Source organism: Mercurialis annua, linkage group LG5 (genome assembly GCF_937616625.2).
Source record: "Mercurialis annua linkage group LG5, ddMerAnnu1.2, whole genome shotgun sequence".
Taxonomy (NCBI): Eukaryota; Viridiplantae; Streptophyta; class Magnoliopsida; order Malpighiales; family Euphorbiaceae; genus Mercurialis; species Mercurialis annua.
The window spans coordinates 44,670,224-44,689,414 of NC_065574.1; the positions used below are offsets into that span (position 1 = coordinate 44,670,224).

At 37.2% G+C, this 19,191-nt stretch overlaps 2 protein-coding genes across 3 annotated transcripts; one reads left to right on the plus strand and one right to left on the minus strand.

The window, feature by feature from the left end:
• Positions 1-1,341: 1,341 nt before the first annotated feature.
• On the plus strand, positions 1,342-6,762 carry LOC126682144 (peptidyl serine alpha-galactosyltransferase). Its single transcript, XM_050377723.2, has 8 exons — positions 1,342-1,921; positions 2,880-3,050; positions 3,163-3,406; positions 3,518-3,718; positions 4,020-4,489; positions 5,031-5,195; positions 5,403-5,646; positions 5,884-6,762. Exons 1-8 carry the CDS (start codon positions 1,623-1,625, stop codon positions 6,553-6,555), a joined length of 2,466 nt encoding a protein of 821 aa, XP_050233680.1. The 5' UTR covers positions 1,342-1,622; the 3' UTR covers positions 6,556-6,762.
• Positions 6,763-7,616: 854 nt separating this feature from the next.
• LOC126683291 (DEAD-box ATP-dependent RNA helicase 17) lies at positions 7,617-12,652 on the minus strand. Of its 2 annotated transcripts, XM_050379139.2 has the most exons (10): positions 12,399-12,652; positions 12,238-12,310; positions 11,731-11,840; positions 11,391-11,534; positions 10,817-10,925; positions 10,383-10,726; positions 10,234-10,307; positions 9,396-9,700; positions 9,016-9,262; positions 7,617-8,382 (listed from the first exon to the last, which is right to left on the minus strand). In XM_050379139.2, exons 1-10 carry the CDS (start codon positions 12,544-12,546, stop codon positions 8,134-8,136), a joined length of 1,803 nt encoding a protein of 600 aa, XP_050235096.1. In that variant the 5' UTR covers positions 12,547-12,652; the 3' UTR covers positions 7,617-8,133. The 2 variants fall into 2 exon arrangements, with proteins under 2 accessions (XP_050235096.1, XP_050235097.1); XM_050379140.2 differs by lacking the exon at positions 12,399-12,652 and having other exon boundaries at positions 11,391-11,496.
• Between the last annotated feature and the right edge of the window lie 6,539 nt (positions 12,653-19,191).

Consider the following 19,191-nt stretch of genomic DNA (forward strand, 5'->3'; position numbering starts at 1 on the left):
GCATATTATTTGGCGGGTCATTTGGTGAAAAGAGGAGCAACTGGCCCCTCAAACTCAGGAAATCATATGCCTCTGTGGAAGAATATTTGGTCGTTGGCGATCCCTCCAAAGGTAAAACACTTCCTTTGGTGTATTGGTCACAACACACTTGCTTGCAATGTTAATATTGAGAAGAGGAAAGTCCCGGTCTCAGTTATGTGCCCTCGATGTCAAAACTCGGAGGTTTGAAAGACTGCGAGGAGGTCCGGGGTTTATGGTTAATCTCACATTTGAATCTGAGAGTTGACAGATTGCAAAGTGTTACAGCTCAGGAATGGCTCACTCTTATGTTTAGTTTGTTGAAGTGTGAGGATGCCAAGTTTTTTGTTATGTCGCTTTGGGTGATTCGGAAGGATCAGAATAATATCGTCTTCAATAACAAGCGAATGCCTACGCCGGTGTTATTCAGCTGCATTCCTTCTATGTTGGACACGAGTGATGGTTACAGTGAAGCAAGGGTTGTATTAAGTGATGCTGGAGATAGAAGATGGTCTCCGCTGCCCGAACTGTACCTAAAGATCATCTCAGACGCGGTTGTCTCGACTGAGAAAGGATTATCGGTGCTAAGTACGGTGTGTAGAGACTCATCGGGGAAGGTGATAAGAAGTGGTGTGTCGTTCCTGTATGGCTGCACAGTTGCTGAAATAGCTTAGGCAAAGGCTATAAATTTTGGCCTCTCTCTTGCGTGGGATTTGAACTTCAGAAGAGTAATTTGCGAGATGGATGTTGTTAACGTGGCTAATAGGCTACGTAACCCTTGCATGGCTGCTGATTACAAGCAACTGGTGGTAGATGATTGTCTAGTGGATTGTGAAGGTCGGGATGTGAGATTTATTTATGCAAACCGCATTTGTAACCAAGTGCTCACGCTTTAGAGAAGTGGGGTATTTTCTTTAGTAGAGATTGCATTTTGACGGAAATGTTCCTTTTTCGGTCAATGAACTTGTAACCGATTTGGTTCTTTGATTAATGCAATGTTGATTCTAAAAAAAAGATCTATGAGCAGTAGAGCGTTTTTGAATGATTAAAGCGTAGAAGCTTGTTTTCTGAACTGGAATCGAGGGTGAAATTTTCAATAACAAATATATTCACCTTTCAAATTCTTAAAATTTTTCATTAGAACACCACAAAATTTTCAGTTTTATTAAACACTATCTAAACTAATTAGAAAACAACATCCAAACGATGTCGCTTCAGTTATCTCTGTTTAGTAGTGAGTACCCATGGCGGCTAGAAGAAAGACCTATAAAAACTCCAGATTCATATCTCAATATTAATTATTCACATAATAATAACAGATCAAACATTAAAAAAAAAATTAAACAGTTGACTATTTCTTTAATACTCATTATTACTGTTAATTACATACTAAATCTATCAATAATCATTCTTTAATAACATTTCTCCATCATCACTAATTTACTACACACTACTCAGTTCAACCATTTCCGGCTCACCACTTACCAACTCTTCATTTATTTATTTATTTTTAAATCTTTCAATCATTGACTTTCAAAATTACCAATGAAATTTTGGATCTTTCACACAAACCCAGTTCAAATCAGCCCTTGAATTGGTGTTCCATGGCTAAAGTTTTGATCTTGGTGCATCTGTTATTGCTTTGGATTGATGGGGGATGGTGTTCAAAGACCGATCAGGAGGCACCGTACAGGATTCACACACTGTTTTCAGTTGAATGTCAGAATTACTTTGATTGGCAAACGGTTGGGCTCATGCATAGCTTTAAGAAGGCTAAGCAACGAGGACCCATTACCAGACTGTTGAGCTGTACGGATGAGGAGAAGAGGAAGTATAAAGGGATGCATTTGGCTCCTACTATGGAAGTTCCTTCCATGAGTAGACATCCTAAGACTGGGGATTGGTAAAGTTTGTTTCTTTCTTTTTTCTTTGTTCTACTATGTTTGAGCTGTATATAAGTTTAAAGTTTGATCCTACCCGACACGGGAAAACGGGACATTCGGATATAGCGAAATGGTGTTAGTTTCAAGTTTTCTATGAAAAAAATGAAGTTTCGTGTCCGAAATGTTAAAGTGTCCGAATGTCCGAAACTTTAAGTGTCCGAAATGTTTATAAAACGGGACACGTTGATTGAATGTAGTGCCCGTGCTACCTAGGTTTGATATATCATTGTGTTCTCTTTGTCTTTAAGGCTGTTTTTTTTATTGTGTTGATATTTAATTCTACATTTTGCTTTCAAACTTGGAGCTGATTTAAGGTAAAAGAAATTCAATGTATATTATCTGTGATATAGATTAGAGCTGTCTTTGTTGTTGGCTATAGGAGTTGGTCCAGCTATTAGCTACCACTGTTTTTCTCATGAAATGCTAATCTTGGGGCTAATATGAGAAATTCGAACAAATTTAGACTGCTATACCATTTCAATTTGAGATGCCAAGGTTATGTGTTAGTTAGCTTATCTTATGATGAATGGAGATGGGGTTGTTCCACTGCTACATAATTCTTACTTATTCATGATAAAGAGTAAAGCTTCTCAGTTTTTTCTGAGCTTTCGCAATCTGTAATTCTGTTCTTTGTGTCATTTTGAAATCTGGATCTATCTCTGTGGCATTGTGATATTTATATTATGTTTTTCCTTGATTATCTATCCTTTACAATTTCATTTGCATATTGTTCTATCTCTATTTGATTGGTTTTCAGCGAATGTTTGCCGAGTTACCAGAAAACTATTCACAGCTTCTTACTAGCTTGTTACTGAGTTTCATTAATTATCTAACGCGTAACAAGAACTCTGAAAAGTCTGAAATTTTCTCTCACTGGAGAAAACAAAAATAAACGGTGCTAGGTTTGATTATCTCTAGGTACCCTGCAATCAACAAACCTGCTGGAGTTCTCCACTGGCTAAAGCATAGTAAAGATGCAGAAAATGTAGATTGGGTTGTGATTCTAGATGCAGACATGATCATTCGAGGTCCGATTATACCTTGGGAACTTGGTGCAGAGAAAGGCAGGCCTGTTGCAGCATATTACGGGTATTGTTTTTCGCCAATCATGTCTTTTATATTGATACAAGCCTCTTCCTTCATAGATTGCTTAAGTAATTAGCACTAAGCAAGTTTCTTGATGTGATTAATTTCTGTTCAGGTACTTGGTTGGGTGTGACAATATGTTGGCTCAATTGCATACGAAGCACCCTGAAAAGTGTGACAAGGTTGGTGGACTTTTGGCCATGCATATTGATGATCTTCGAGCACTAGCACCAATGTGGCTTGCAAAGACCGAAGAGGTACGTGCTGATAAAGCTCACTGGACAACCAATTTAACTGGCGACATCTATGGACAGGGATGGATAAGTGAGATGTATGGTTACTCATTTGGTGCAGCAGAGGTAAGTTGATTTCCAGTCCAAACTGAAATTATGATTTCTTAATTTTCTTTTATGCCAACTCTTTAAATTTCTTTTCTTATATGTATTCTGGGGCTGTGTTTGCATTTTCAGGTTGGACTTCGGCACAAGATTAGTGATGACTTGATGATCTACCCAGGCTATACTCCACGACCTGGTGTTCAGCCTATTCTACTTCACTATGGTTTGCCATTTAGTGTGGGGAATTGGTCTTTCTCTAAATTAAATCACCATGAAGATGATATTGTTTATGACTGTGGAAGGCTTTTTCCTGAGCCTCCTTACCCTAGAGAGGTATGCCACTTATAGTTAAAGATATAGACACCTCAAACCTTTATCAAATGCAATAATTCGTGAATTTAGTATTTCTGAAGCATATGATTTTGCCTTCCACTGTTTCCAATAAATCAGCCTCATTCTGCCAAAGCAATCTTTCCGGAATGCTGTGACTTGATAGTGTACCATGTGCAAACCTTTAATATATCAAGTAATCTAAGTTAGATTATGCCCAATATTGAATATTTTGTAAAGTTTTTGTGTTGTGTGGCTGATATTGAATTCAGAGTTGTTGAAACTTACATATTTTATTTTGCAGGTAAAGTCGATGGAATCTGATCTTAATATAAGGCGGGGTTTATTTTTAAGCTTAGAGTGTATAAACTCTTTGAATGAAGGTCTCTTATTACAGCATGCTGCAAATGGATGCTCTAAGCCAAAATGGACGAAATATTTGAGTTTCTTAAAGAGCAAAACTTTTGCTGAATTAACTCGGCCACAACTTGTGTCTGAAAGTATAAAAACTGAGACTAAAAAGGAGCAGCAAAACCCCGATGACACTCACAAACCATATCCAAAAATCCATACCATATTTTCTACAGAATGCATCCCATATTTTGATTGGCAGACTGTAGGCCTTGTACATAGTTTCCACTTAAGTGGACAACCTGGAAATATCACAAGGCTTCTCAGTTGTACAGATGAAGACTTAAAGCAGTATAAAGGTCATGATCTGGCTCCCACCCATTATGTCCCTTCTATGAGCCGGCATCCATTAACTGGTGATTGGTAAGTAGTTAGTAGTATCTTTAAATTTATTTCTGTGGATATCTATTGTCATCATTGAATGGTCATTGGAAGTTAATTTCGGCATATATTTGAAGTAAATTTGAGCATTTGCATTATTTTGGTTCTTGTGATAATATTGTACCCAGGTTCCCTATCCTGAAGTTAAATTGTAATGTTAAATGTTGCATTAAACAAACTATGATTTTGCGGGGGAAACATCTTAGGATCTTGTTCTAACCGGGAAGAATCGGTAATGAACTTCCAAAAACAATATTTAAAATTAATCTTGACATTTAGATAGGGATGATTCTCAGCCAAACAAATTTGAAACAAAAAAAATGTCAGGTCAGCAGGTTTTTAGCAGGGAAGATCTTGAATGTCTTATGTTTAGCATTTTCTCTTGAAGTGGCTGTCCTGAAATGTCAAACTAGTCCTTCGGTTCAAGTTTGCGTGGCATTTTTCTGCGGCACTTGGTACCAAATGATCAAAAGAGAATTTTCATGAAATATAAATGTATATTCTTGTTTTCATTCCATGTCAGGTATCCGGCCATTAATAAACCAGCCGCTGTTCTTCACTGGCTTAATCATGCAGAAATTGATGCTGAGTTTATTGTTATTCTTGATGCTGACATGATCATGAGAGGCCCAATCACACCATGGAAGTTCAAAGCAGCACGTGGCCGTCCAGTTTCAACTCCTTACGAGTAAGAGAACGGCTTATATGTTCACTTTGAGTATAACTGCACATCTGTTTATTTTGATTATGGCCGTAGCTGCACCTCTTTCACTCTCTCTCACATACACACAAACACAATTCATACAATATATAGGTGCTATTGTCCACATTCTCCCTTTAGTTTGGAGAAAAAACCATGTTTGAGACTAACAATTCTATATTATGTTCGTGTCAGTTATCTTATTGGCTGTGATAATGAGCTTGCAAAACTCCATACACGCCACCCTGAAGCTTGCGACAAGGTTGGGGGTGTTATCATTATGCATATAGAAGATCTTCGAAAATTTGCAATGCTATGGTTGCATAAAACTGAGGAGGTCCGTGCAGACAAAGCTCATTATGCTAGAAATTTCACCGGAGACATATATAATTCTGGCTGGATTAGTGAGATGTACGGTTACTCTTTTGGTGCAGCTGAGGTATGCCATTGTCCTGTGAATTGCTTCCTTGCCTAGTTTATGTAACCTTGTTTTATAGGAAAATCAAGCAATTGAATTGTGGAGAAAAGTTTCTATCTCCGTCAAGGAACTTGCATATCGAGTTTCTATAGGGAATGTTGTTCATTTCATGCTGAAGGCGTATGAGCATCTGAGAATTATCTCTTCTATATCTGATCCTGTTGTCTGTTGTTATTGACTTATTATCTGTGCATGCAGCTGCAACTGCGACACATTATAAGCACGGAAATCTTGATATACCCTGGATATATTCCTGAGCCTGGCACTAACTACAAAGTTTTCCACTATGGGTTAGAATTTAAAGTTGGAAACTGGAGCTTTGACAAGGCAAAATGGAGAGATACTGATATGATCAATAAGTGTTGGGCGAAGTTCCCGGACCCGCCTGATCCTTTAACACTTGATCACACTGATAACGACACCCTACAGCGGGACCTACTTAGCATAGAGTGTGCAGAAAAACTGAATGATGCACTGCTCCTGCATCATAAGAGGAGAAACTGCCCGGATCCTGGGTCTTTATCGAACTCAAATTCCTTTGCATCGAATGAAGCTGTAAGTTCAATAAAATCTGACAAGATTGAAGAAAGTAATGTTGTTAGAAGCAACGTGCCTACCAAAGATTCTGAGGAAACATCTTTGCAGAAAACGAAAGATGGACTCGTTGGTTCTTTGAGAATCTGGGTTATTATGTTATGGGCACTATCTGGAGTTGGATTTATTGTAGTAATGCTAATGATGTTTGTCGGTCGTAAAAGTAAGGGAGCGAAAGGAAAAAGATACAGAAACAAAAGAAGATCATCGTATTTGGGTTTCTTGGATACGAATGGCCGTGAACGGTTTCTTCCCAATGCCGATGCATCATTGTAACCTTAACATTGTTTAAGAACAACCACATTGATTTATAGAGGATCAGATATCTAAAAGCATTGCAGACTCGGAAGTATACTGATACTGCAGAAGAGTGTAGAATATTTTTCAGAAGAGGAGATGATACTACCATAGAAAATTTTGGTTGCTCATTCTACCATTGTAACTTTGAATAATGAATGAAATAGAGTGCACATTTTTTTGCTAGAGCTGAAAATTTGCACCTTGTAGGATTTTGCTGTATATTGCTTATCTAGGTATCTACAAGATCTGTTGATTAATAGATCATCTTTCAGGATGATCATGTTGCTACAAGTTAGTGACTGAAGTAGATAGAGCTGTTTAGAACCTTAGCCCCAATGTGCATTCAGTTTGAACGGAATCGTAATGAATGGAGATTGAACCAAATAAGATATACAAGGATGTAAAAAATTCAAATCAAACAAGTCAGTTTGGTTTGCTCAAAAACTTTGGCAGAATTTCGTTAAGTCCAAAACCGAACCGATTAAAAGACCAAAATTATTAGTGTCAAATCTAACTGTCAAATAATCATTCCACTCGAAAGCTCAAGCTTTTAGGTGAGAATTTCACAATAGAAATATCTTTACATGTCCTCGCATGCATCAATGCTCATTGGGCTTGAAGTGTGAACAAACAAGCACACATCGTGAACAAATAAGAACATAACACAGACTCATCTCAGCTAGTGTACATAAACCCATCTCATCTTATGTTCAAATTAATTTGTTATTTCTTACGCGCCATGCTCCCTAGACTTGAAGCGCTCGCTAGACTTGAAGCGTGAACAAACAAACACACATACGCACTTACCTTGTGTTCAAATTAATTCTTTTACAGTTACCAAGTATTGAACTCTAGACTTTCGGTCATAGGCACTCTGATACCATATCAAATAATATTGAACTTTTGGCTGAGGCTTTAACAATACATATATCATAACATTAAGCAAATTTATCGTTTCTATTTGATTATTTGACTTAATTCAACAATTTTAAGGTAAAATTTGATCTACCATTGCCTTAAAACAGAAGTCAGTCCAGTAAATCCAAGAATCGTGTGTTTGCTTGGACAAATCAATATCGCATGTATGTGAAATTTGAAGAATTCAGTAGGATCCTGTAATACATAATCAGCAGGTATTAAATTACAGTTACCTGAGTACAAGAATAAATTCATGACATTTATCATTCTCTTATGATTTTGATTCAAAAATAATTATCAATAGCCTATAAGCATAAGATATACGATTGTTCATTGCAAATTAACTAAACAAAATGCTGAACAATTGCCATCTTCAACTACTCCATTTAGGGTGCCTGTAAATTGCAACACAGAGCAGCATCCGTCTATAGAAGTGCCACACAAAAATTAGTTTCCCAGTTGACGCCTAATGTGATGAAACGGCTCGTCCATTAAATATAGTATATAGTAAGGTTGAGTGTTGGAACTGGAACAGTTTTGCTATAAACAGCAGCAAAACCACTCTGTTGGGTCGACCCTGACATCGGGAGATGAAAGCTAGGGTGGATTTTTTGTAGCTCTCGCGAAGAAAATGATTTATGTTTTACGAGTGAGCTTCCTCGATTTGGACAGGCCCTTTTGCTTCTCATCTCTCTTCCTCTTCTTTGATTCATTTTGAAATGTTTTTACAACCACAGAGGGCTGTTGTTTCAAGCCAAAGCTTTTGGCAACGTGCCCCAAGTGAAGTTTCTGTACTGTAAAAATTCTTTTCAGATCTCCACGATGGGCTGTGTATGCTCGTAGCCAAGAGAGATACGCCTTCTGGGCCAATTTATTCATCTTAAGCTGTGGAAAGACCAAAAAAGAAAGCAGCATATTAATGGGATGCACATAAGAAGAAAGTTTTGGAAGCAAATTTCAGCAGTTTTGTTAGAGATTATACCATTCTTGTAGCCTTATATAAAAATTAAGCTTTTGGGTGAATTGAGTTATTTAATACGGTATCAAAGCCTCTAGGATTGAAAGATCAAGAGTTCAACCATTGAAAATCCCAACTTGATTACTTAAATTCACAAGGAAACATGGGCTTATGCGTGTCACACGCTTCAAGCTCAATAAGCATTTGCATGCGGGGATATGTTAGAGATAATACTATTGTTTGAGCATCACCCGGAAGCTTCAACTTTTGAGTGAATTAGTTACTTAACAAGTGTCTAGCTAACTTGGTCGAAGTGCTGGGCTCTTTATATAGGTTGAGACTGGCTGTTTTACTTCCAAACATATAGAATAGAAACATTTGAAACAAAAAAATTCATGAAAGCATATATATTGGACGATCATAGATGCCTAATTGAAATCTGTATCACAGAGGCTAGTGTGAACATATATGAGGCATAATCAAAAGCAAACCCCTGAAATAGGGTACAAAATTAAGTTCCAAAACTAAACAAAACCAATATGGAAAGTTCAGAATCATACTTGTGCTGCAATAAAAGATTCAAGAGCTTTCTGCAGAGTTAGCACCCAAGGATGAGAGTCCAAATAAACAAACTTCTTGTGCCGGTGCATCTGCCCACTCAAAGACAAGCTGTCCAACATTTTAAGGACGGGATACTCCGTCAGTGATACGCCATGTTTCTCCAGGTCCTTTATATAATCGACTTCGACTGGTTGTAGAAATAGCAAAGAATCTCCCATCTCACCCAACCGAGCAGTCCTACCGACCCTACATCATGAACATAAGTCAACTCAATCAGCAGTCTTAAACAATACAAAAAACAAACTTAAACGAGTTCATATACAATCATCTAAAGAAATAAAACATGCAAAAAATACAGTAGAAAGAATTCCACAAAAACCTGTGAACATATTCAGTAGCTTCTCCTGGAGAATCATACTGAATGATGAACCTAACTTGAGGAAAATCCAAGCCTCTAGCAGCAACATCTGTCGATAACAGAAGAGCCACTTTCTCACTTTTGAAGGCTTGGAACGTGTTTCTACGATCTTCCTGTTTCATATTTCCATGTAGCCTAAAAGTTTTGCATCTCAAAAACTTCTCTGCAGCCTCAGTGTCTGATTGTAAACTGGATGAGAAGCGGAACTCACTCAACAAAGAAAAATGAAAATCTACTGCGTCACATGTTGAAAAGAACACCACGATCTGTAAATTGAGCAAGTGAGTAAAGATGTCAGACAAAGCTGTCCTAAGATAATTCAAAAAATTAACAATGTAAACAGTGCATGAGGCAAGAGAAAAGATTCCATAATTCCAAGCAAGCCAGTCACAGATTAACAATGAGCAATTCAAAATAATGACAACTGACACTTGAGATAAAAAAGGTGCAATTAAAATGCCAGGAAAATTTACTCACTATATAACGCATACGGCAATAAGTATACCCAAACTTCAACTGATGGTCCTTTCGACGTTTAATCTATATAAGCTAGGATAGCTTCACATTAGATTCTACTTATAAGCACTATAAATTTTTTGAATTAAGATCATCTACACTGAGGGCTTCAGATCAACTCGTGGATATGCCTTAGTCATAGTATAAGGGGACAAAAGCAATGGCGATAATTACTGCAGATGAAACATATACCAATTTGTGGAAATTCCTACTCAAATCTCTACGTAGATGCCAAAAGTAAAGCAAGGACTAACTGAATTAGTAAACGGCTAAGTAGCTTAACCTTTTGAGAAGCTTGTTTATCATAAAGATGTTTTAGAAATGAAAGCAGCATTGCCAGCCGTGAACCACAGGGAACTGCAAAAAGAAAAATATTAACGGCTCCAATTCCATCACTATACCAATTACAAAGGTTGATCAAACTTTCTGTACCTTTCACATATTTCTGAACCAACTGAGCTGGAACTTTAAAATCTCCAGTTGAAGACTTGATTATTTTCGTGGGATGTTCTAGTTCATCATCCATGTCAGTTTCTACAGCTTCAGTATGTTCAAGATCAGGTTGCATCTTCTTGTCATCAAGACCAATCATGACAGGATTTTCCAAACTAATTTTAGCAAGATGATTTACTTTTTCATTTAATGTAGCTGATAATAGCAGATTTTGCCTTTGATAGCATGGCTCTTGATTTCCCTTGTGAGCAGTCCCAGTTAGCCTAGAGCCCAAAAGATCCAGTATATCCTCTATTTCCTTCCCAAATCCCAATTCCAAAATTCTGCAAAAATGCTCTATAAGACTCGACAATAACATGAACAATATACATTTTGCTAAAGGTAGCAACTCGACTTCATATTGTAAACCATACCTATCTGCTTCATCAAAGATTATCCATCGCATATTTGTGTGCACAAAGGATGCTGTTTTTCTTAAGTGATCTAAAAGGCGCCCAGGAGTTGCAACAAGAATAGATATACCTGACACGAGCGCAACATTCATTACACCAATCAATATAAAAAAAGATATTTATACTTCTAGTAAGTGACAACTATTACCCCCAAGATTCAATAAAAATACAATGGAGTTTAATTAAAGACCAATTGTTGGATTTAAGTTAATGAACCATCATCATCATCTTTAAAAGCAATGTTCATAAATAACAAAAATATCAATTGAAACAAACTGCACCATGCATACATAATCTTTACCACTAAATTTCACGAATAAGGTATTGGTAATTAAACTTGAGAACACGTAACACAAAGCTCAAGAATTTGACCATTTAATTTTCTCTAGTAAACATCAATTTTTAAGTGATTAAGACAGCAACAACCGAAGTATTATGCTTTGCTTATGGCTTATGGAAATGCATTAAATAGTTTCCAAAATGACAAACATGGGAGATAAATATCCAAAGACAAAAAAATATAAAGAATTCCTACCTTTCCGCAACCTAGCTTTCTCCTTTGCCCTACTTTCGCCACCCATGACATACCCCGGAACAATCCAAATAAAACGGTGCAACAATTTTTGCAAAATCTCATAAACCTGTAAGCACAACTCACGCGTAGGTACAAGGACCAGCGCTATCACCATGTAATCAATTAAGCATATCATGAGATAGTCACTAGCATATGAACTAGATTTACAACATTATAATGATAAAAAAAAGAAAAACAGATCAAAGTTAATCCCTTTTACATAAAGGGCAAGGAGTCAAAATAAAGTTCACACTCAATATAGATTAAACCCATTAGCACAAACTCAGAAGAAGCAACATACCAAAAGTTCCATGAGCGCGCTCGATTTTAGGACTATAACTCTGCAAGTGCTGGATAATTGGGGCTAAATAAGCAATAGTTTTGCCAGTGCCAGTAGCAGCATTAACAAGTCTATACAACCGGTTAAGTTTAGTTTTAAAAAATAAACAAAAGCAAGTATTTTAATGGTACAAAAGAAAAATTAAAAAAATCCAGAAGCCAAAAACAACATAACTTAAACAAGTAACAGAATGAACAAATTCTATGTACTTGGGCTTTGCAATAAAGGATAAACGGCATTATTTTAGAGTTTCCTATGTAAAAAATGAAGTTCCGTTTCCAAACTTTCAAGTGTCGGAAACATTTATGAAACGGACACGTCGATCGAATGAAGTGTATATGCTACATAAACAATAAAGATAGCATTTTTATGCAACAAAAAACAATTAAAGTGAATACCCAGAAGCTAAAAACTAACAAAAAACAGTTTAAGTGAATACCCAGAAGCTAAATGAAAATTGAAGGATACACATGACGGCCAGAGAGAATAACAGGAATAGCTTGAGCTTGCACAATCGTTGGAGCTTCAAAGCTCATTTTCTCTGCTTACAATAATTAATTAATTAACCAAATGATTCCGTAATTAAAAATTGTATGTATAAATATAAAATAATGGATAAGTAGAGAGACCTTGAAGCTGGTCGCAGAGAGCGGGGTGGAGACCGAGACTGGAGAAAGAACAAGATGCAAATAATTCGGAATTTTTGTTCTTTTTGGTTTCTTTTACTTTTTCTTCTTCTTGTTCCTTGTTCATCTTCTTCCTGTTCTTTGCATCCATTGCCAATTTCTTCTTCTGATTTTTCTCTAAACGGGGGTTTTGGTAGTTAGAATTTTGATATATTAGGGTTTAAAGAGAAAGTAACTGCAAAATTTGTAACAAAATATAGAACAAAGGGTCAATTCACCCCTCAAAATAGCATAAAATATCAAAAAAAATCATTTTCAAAATAATAATTTAAAAAAACCTAATACTTTACTATTTCATATCATTTTCAAGAAAATATGTCAAAAAAATCAATTGTATACACATCTTTTCCGAACAGGTAAAAAAGTGATAAATGACTGAAGAAGCGTCTGATGATGATTTTCAAAGACATCTGTCCAAGTGACGAGCTAGTGATCCGCCTGTTAGAATTCAAGTAGACTAGATCGACACGCAACGACAAATTTGAAGGATTAAAGCGTAGTTGTCGCAAAATAACCCATAAAAATCCAAAGGAATTATGATACAAGTCTATAAAATTTGACTAATTACAATGCCTTAGAAGTTTATGAGCCAATTTGTAGGTTTGACATACTAAATTGCCCAAAAACTAACCTTAGTGGCACTGAAGGCCCTTTTTGACACTTTTAGTGACCACTGAATCATTTTCGCACATTTTTCATGACACACAATAATCAATACAAAAATTACATGTAATTAATTAAAAACACAGTTCTAACCTAGCCTAAACGCCTAACCCTAAGTTTAACCCTAGTTTATCTCTATAAATATCACTTAAAACCCCCTAAAAAAGGGTGGCACGTATGATTAATAAAAAAACACACAAACCCTAAGTTTCACACCCGTGGCTGGATATTCCAACCCCTAAACACACAATTTCCAGCCACTTTTCGTCAATCAAACTGAGCTATTACGCTCCAATTCTCAAAGAATGAACTGCTGCAACAGCGATCAAAGCTGGATTCTACGTCCGGATCTCCAAAAAACTATCTTAGGACTCAAAACTGCCATATTTACTATAGGAGTTTGGAACGCGTGGAAGAAGAGGAAAAATCAAGTCCCCCTCGTTATAGGGTGTCTCGATCCGAGACACCTTGTTGAAAATGGTGTCTCGGATCGAGAAGTTACAATCTGCCAAGCAGATTGTAACGTCCCGGATCGAGACACCCATTTTCATATGAGTGTTTCGATCCGAGACACTCCTTAATGAAGGAGGAATTTGAAATGTTCCTATTGGCTCCTTCTTTAAACACTTAGATTAATGATGTGGCTAAATTGTGGCCTTTCAAATAGAGAAACACACCACAAGGGTCAATGACATGGCAAGATCTTAACCCTTCCCCTCTTTCATTTGAATTTTTACCATAAGAAGACCTCCAACACTTCATCTTCCCCACTTTCTTTTCCTTATTAAGCAAAACTCCATAGCCAAAAGCTCCACTCTCTTTCCTCTAGCCAAAATTTCATAGGCCTTAACTACCACCATATTCCTGTCAAAAATTAAAACTGACACCACTTTAGAACACCCTTTTTGCTAATCTCCATGTCTCGAGCATCAAGATCATCAAAGGCCACCGGTTAAGCATATAACCCGCCTATTGAACAAGAATAAGATGAGCAACCACTCCGGGCTATCCGTCAATCCCGCAAGACAACCGCCTCCGGTTCTAGAGTTTGTGGGGTTAACACTCCGGCCGCTTTGACCCGGCGTTTCAAGGCTCCATTCCAAATACACTCGGTAGCGGAAGGCGAGAGGTACGAAAAACTTGCGGATAGAGGTATAGCCCCACCCTTTGTTATTGATTGGGCTTCAATGAGGAAGTTGGGTATCTTTGAGGATGTGGAGCAACTCATAGGGTGGTTGCAATTAGATAAAATGGTGACTTCATCGCATGATTATTGTGAGGCGCTCACCTATGAGTTTTTCACTACTTTGGCTAAGTCACCTACCGATCACACCGTAATGACATTCCGATTGGCTGGCAAGGAGCGGGAGTATTCCTTGGCCGAACTGAGGGAGGAGTTCTCAATGTGGGATCACAGAATCAAGTATATGTCGGGGTCCGATGAATTTGATGATAATGTGGCATGGAATGAAGCATCGGGAAAAGCTTATTTTGATGTCCACACGACTAAATTGAATGAATTACGGGATATCGGAACAATAGTGGTGCTTAAATGGTATGCACTCACATACTGCGGGCGCAACGAGTATAGCAAGGTAGCTAAAGAGATTTGCTTATATTGAAGGCTATCACGTATCCCGATAATCCGGATGTGCAAGTCGATGTGGGATATCGGTTTATTCGAATGATGCAAGAGATTCCCGATGTAGCAAAGAAGATTGGGTTTGGGTGGTTTATTCTACAATTGGCAAGGAAGGACCCGGATTTTGATGCAAGCAAGTATGTGATTTTGCCTTCGCGTGTGATTGACATTGATCATTTGAGAGCGGGAGCATATGTGAGAAAGGACAAGGTGGTTGGCAAGTACAAAGCGGGCAATTGGAAAGTCGGGCATTCGGGTCAACCAATTCCGAGGGGGATGCAAAGATCGCCTAGAGAGGAGTCGGCCCCTACGAGGCCGAAAGAGCCGATTAGGAGGAAAGGAAAGGAAGCGGCCAGAACTAGTGCCGGAGGAGGAGATGTCCCCGAGAAGTGAAATGGGAGCCTCCGGCTCCAAATGTTTTTGCTGGTGGAAGTGAGTTGAGGCGGAGCAACGCCAATTCATGAAGGAACAAAGGGCAATGTGGAAGTATATCCGGGCACGCCAATGGCGACAAGATAAAAAGCTAAGGGATTACTTCAATGCCCAAGGGAGGTCTCGCTATCTATCGCTAACACCATCTCCCGAACCGCCGGTGTTCGATTGAACACAAAAGATTTGATTTTCTAAACTCAACTCCTATTCAGCTTTTATATGTCTAATTTTTTAGCATTGAGGACATTGCATCGAAATGTGTGAGGAGAGTTGAAAAATTGAATGTAGTTGCGTAGGATTTTGTGTTTTTGTGTTTTTGATGTTTTTATTGCTTTTAGTTTGTGTGTTTGTTTGATGTTTTACTTTTGAGAATTTTGGTCAAACCTTTGAAGCATAACCCTTAGCTTAGTACTTTGACTATGCTAGTTAAGTTGATCGAGTAATTGTATTATATCAAATGTCATGTTCCGGTTAATGAATGATTTAATGGTGTTTCTCGTTTTAACAATTGTTAGTGATGCTTGCTTAGTGAAATGCCAATTTTTATGGCATAAGTTGATTGGATTAGGGTGAAGTCACTTGATAGCAATAATCGACCCTAAATGCATGACCAACTAGCTTGATGCGGAAACATGACGTGTATGTAGTAAAATTGTTGAATCCTAGGGAAATTAGGCATACTTGGCATAAGTGTTCTAGTTCTAGCATTGGTAAAAACACACCTAATTTTCTGAATTGTCGAGCCTATATTTTTGTTGTGTTTTGCATGCTTTAGTCCTAGAACTTGCTCCTATGTCCGAGCAAGATTGCATTATTGAGTTTTTGGCAATTAGGTGATAATGGTAATTAGGATTACACACTTTTTCAAACCACTCAAAAAGCCTACCCCTTTATCCTAAGACGACACAATTTGAGCCTTAACCAATTTTTTTTGTTTTAAACCTCAATTTTCACACAAATCAACCTTTTCAAACTTTACCTCTTAAAAATCCCAAATTTGACTTGATTAACTCACATATAAATAGATGGAAACTCTAGCTTGATGAATTAGTCGGAATTGTGAACGAAAACTTACAAAGAAGAAATGCCTTAGAAAAACAAAACAAAAGAAAAAGAGAAAAAAAAGAGAAAAAAAAAATAAAGAAAGAATAAACAAAGGCATGAAAAAAAAAGTTCTCATTTGTTAAAAAAGTTCACTTGTTTGTAAACTTTCAAGCTAGACCAAGTTAAAAAGTGATTATGTTATTCAAGTCAAGTTTTTAGCCAAAATCTATCTTTTTACCTACCCCTAACCCTTAGCCCCGTTACAACCCTAACAAGTCCATTTGATAATTGTCAGAAACCGAACTAAGTAGTGGAGTTCGGACTTTGAGCAAGCCTATGGTGACTTTGCATGTGTTTTTTGTACACCTTTGACATCTTGAGCGAGTGAAACCTAGTGAGGTATACGCCATTGCTTGAAGTAAACCATTTATGCCATGTTGTGCCCAACGTAGCTTGAATCTGATTTGTTCACACGTCCCGCATAAGATGGCAAGAATGTAGCATAAAAAAAGGGTTGATAAGTATGCTATCGTGATTGTAGTCTTGATGCTATCAATTTATGTCATTAATATTGCATTGCTCACTTGTTTGAATCAATCATTAGTTGTTAGGTTGGGAAGCATTCATTCGGTTATTCATTAGTTGGAACGTTTGCGTTTGATGTATATACGGGAATGAGGTTATTAGCTAGCATGCGTCCCCGAGTAAGATTCATCTCTTGCTTGAGGACAAGTAAGGTTTTGTGTGAGGAGGGTTGATAGGAGTAAAATACTCCTATGTATAAGTTGTTTTTCCGCATGCTTTAACTTTATTTCACCATGTTTTATAAGCGTTTTCTATACCTTATTGCATGTGTGAGCATTTTCAGGTGTTGAGAGCATAGCGGAGCATTCTAGTGTCAAATATGGCAAGAATCGACAAAAGCGAGAAGCGAGGGAAGCCGAGAGGCGAAGCGATCAAGGAAACAAGGCATTTTGCCTTGTCTCGGACTGAGACACCCCCCTCTACATAGGTGTCTCGGTCCGAGACACAAGGAAACGATGGGCAGAATGCCCATAATTTAATGTCTCGGACCGGGACACACTCTCAACTTAGGTGTCTCGATTCGAGATATGCACAAAAGGAAGGATTTCAGCTTCTTTCAACAGATCAAAGGCTTAAGGCCCACTTCCCTATTTGGCTAGACACAATTTGTACTAGGTTGTCGTTATTTCCTCAATTGTAAAGACTATAAATACAATTTTATCTCTATTTTAGGTTATGCAATTAATACTCAGCTTTTATTCCTTTTGAATGTTACTTTTCTTAGAATAGAGTAAGGATCATTTTAGAGGTGTGTGCTCCATCTTTTCCACCATTGTTGGTGAGGTTGAAGCTTTTAAATTGATTGAACAAGATCTCTTTAGTAATGCAAGTTTATTTAGTGTTGAATCTTCATTATCTTATATAATTTCTTGTTCTTCCATTTCACTTAAGGTAACTTTTCTCTACTTTCTAATGTTTAGTTATTTGCTTATTACTTTTATTGAGAACTTAGCCATGTGTGGCTAAGCCCCTTATTGGGGGGTTGGTATGATAGCTTAGGGTTGTATGATTGGTTGGTTTCTAGTGTTGTTTACTCATGTTCCAATCCTATTGCTTATTGCTTGCTTAGGATTAGCTACCCTAATCATGTTTGGAGTGTGATTAATGCATTGAGAGGTGGTTGATTAGATTGACTAATAGGATTGAAAATCTAGGTTTTAGAGCACCACAAGAGTGGGTTTGAACCTAGGTGGCCTTAGAGTTGATTGATTAATTGCTAGTTGATTGTTTAGTTGTGCCTTGTAACACGAGAGTGAGCTTGGTTTTGATTAGGTGATTAGGTAGCAGTTTTGTTGTTATTTGAGACTCGAGAGAGCGGGAATGGCGCATTAGACTTAACTCGGCCCTTGAAATACTTCCAAATTGACCAACCATGAATGCATACCCTAGGAGCGATTGCCAATCCCTTGACGTTTCCTTTCATTGATTTTAAACCGTTATTAATTAGTTGTTTTTGTTGAATTGCGTAATTGGTTAATAATTTTACTTTAATCTCTTTAGCTCTTAATTACCGAACCGTTGCTTTTGTTGCTTTCCGAATTGAAATTCAAAGCCAATTTCGCTCACTTTAAACCTCTAGTTTTCGTGGGATCGACTCCGTACTTACGGGATTACTACGAGTTGGCTTTTTGCTAACACCCTCTAAGCCCAAAGACCTCCATAGGTAACTTGAAAGTTACGAGTTCGGAAATGGACTCATGTGTTAGTGATATGCACTAGGTCAATCATGTTTGACCATGTTTTGACTTTATCATTTTGTTATTTATTGATTGGCAGTTTTTATCATTTTATATTAATGATTAAAATACTTGAATGGTTAATTCTTTCTAAGGTCATCAAGTATATGACTTGATAGTAGAACCCTTAGGTTTTATAAAAGAATTATATACCATCTATCCCTAATCTTAATAGAACATTGAGATTAGTATGATGTTAACTGATGATTATGTTTTACTAATCATGTATATGAGATATTAAGTCAAATCATAGGTGCTATTTGAGAAATAAGGCACTGGATGACTCACTATGAGAATACTACATAGATCACTGTCATAAGTAATTATCATTACGGTTCTATTAGTATAATCCTTTGACCTTGAAATCATCATGAATTTCTAGATAGCTATTTCATATTTTGATACAGTCTTACATTATCTTTAACAGGATAATGGAATAGATTGTCATTGGATATGAAAGTAGCTATGGGAGAAATGTGAGTGACTGAGAAGGAATTTGTCCCTTATTTATTTGAGTAAGATATCTATGGGCCCCTTGAAGAAGATAGACTGAAGGAAATGCATGACCATGCTAAATGAATTGATAAAGAGTTATCATTTTCAGTCTACTTAGAGTCAAGAAACTAATGATTGA

Excerpts from the sequence above, each read along its gene's own strand:
- LOC126682144 (XM_050377723.2), top strand. The coding sequence starts at position 1,623 with ATGGCTAAAGTTTTGATCTTGGTGCATCTGTTATTGCTTTGGATTGAT. Across the intron at positions 3,407-3,517 it reads ACTCATTTGGTGCAGCAGAG|GTTGGACTTCGGCACAAGAT; the intron begins GTAAGTTGATTT and ends TTGCATTTTCAG. Across the intron at positions 5,196-5,402 it reads CCAGTTTCAACTCCTTACGA|TTATCTTATTGGCTGTGATA; the intron begins GTAAGAGAACGG and ends TGTTCGTGTCAG.
- LOC126683291 (XM_050379139.2), bottom strand. The coding sequence starts at position 12,546 with ATGGATGCAAAGAACAGGAAGAAGATGAACAAGGAACAAGAAGAAGAA. Across the intron at positions 10,727-10,816 it reads ATCTTTGATGAAGCAGATAG|AATTTTGGAATTGGGATTTG; the intron begins GTATGGTTTACA and ends GCATTTTTGCAG. Across the intron at positions 8,383-9,015 it reads AATCTTTTATTGCAGCACAA|CTTAAGATGAATAAATTGGC; the intron begins GTATGATTCTGA and ends GTCTTTCCACAG.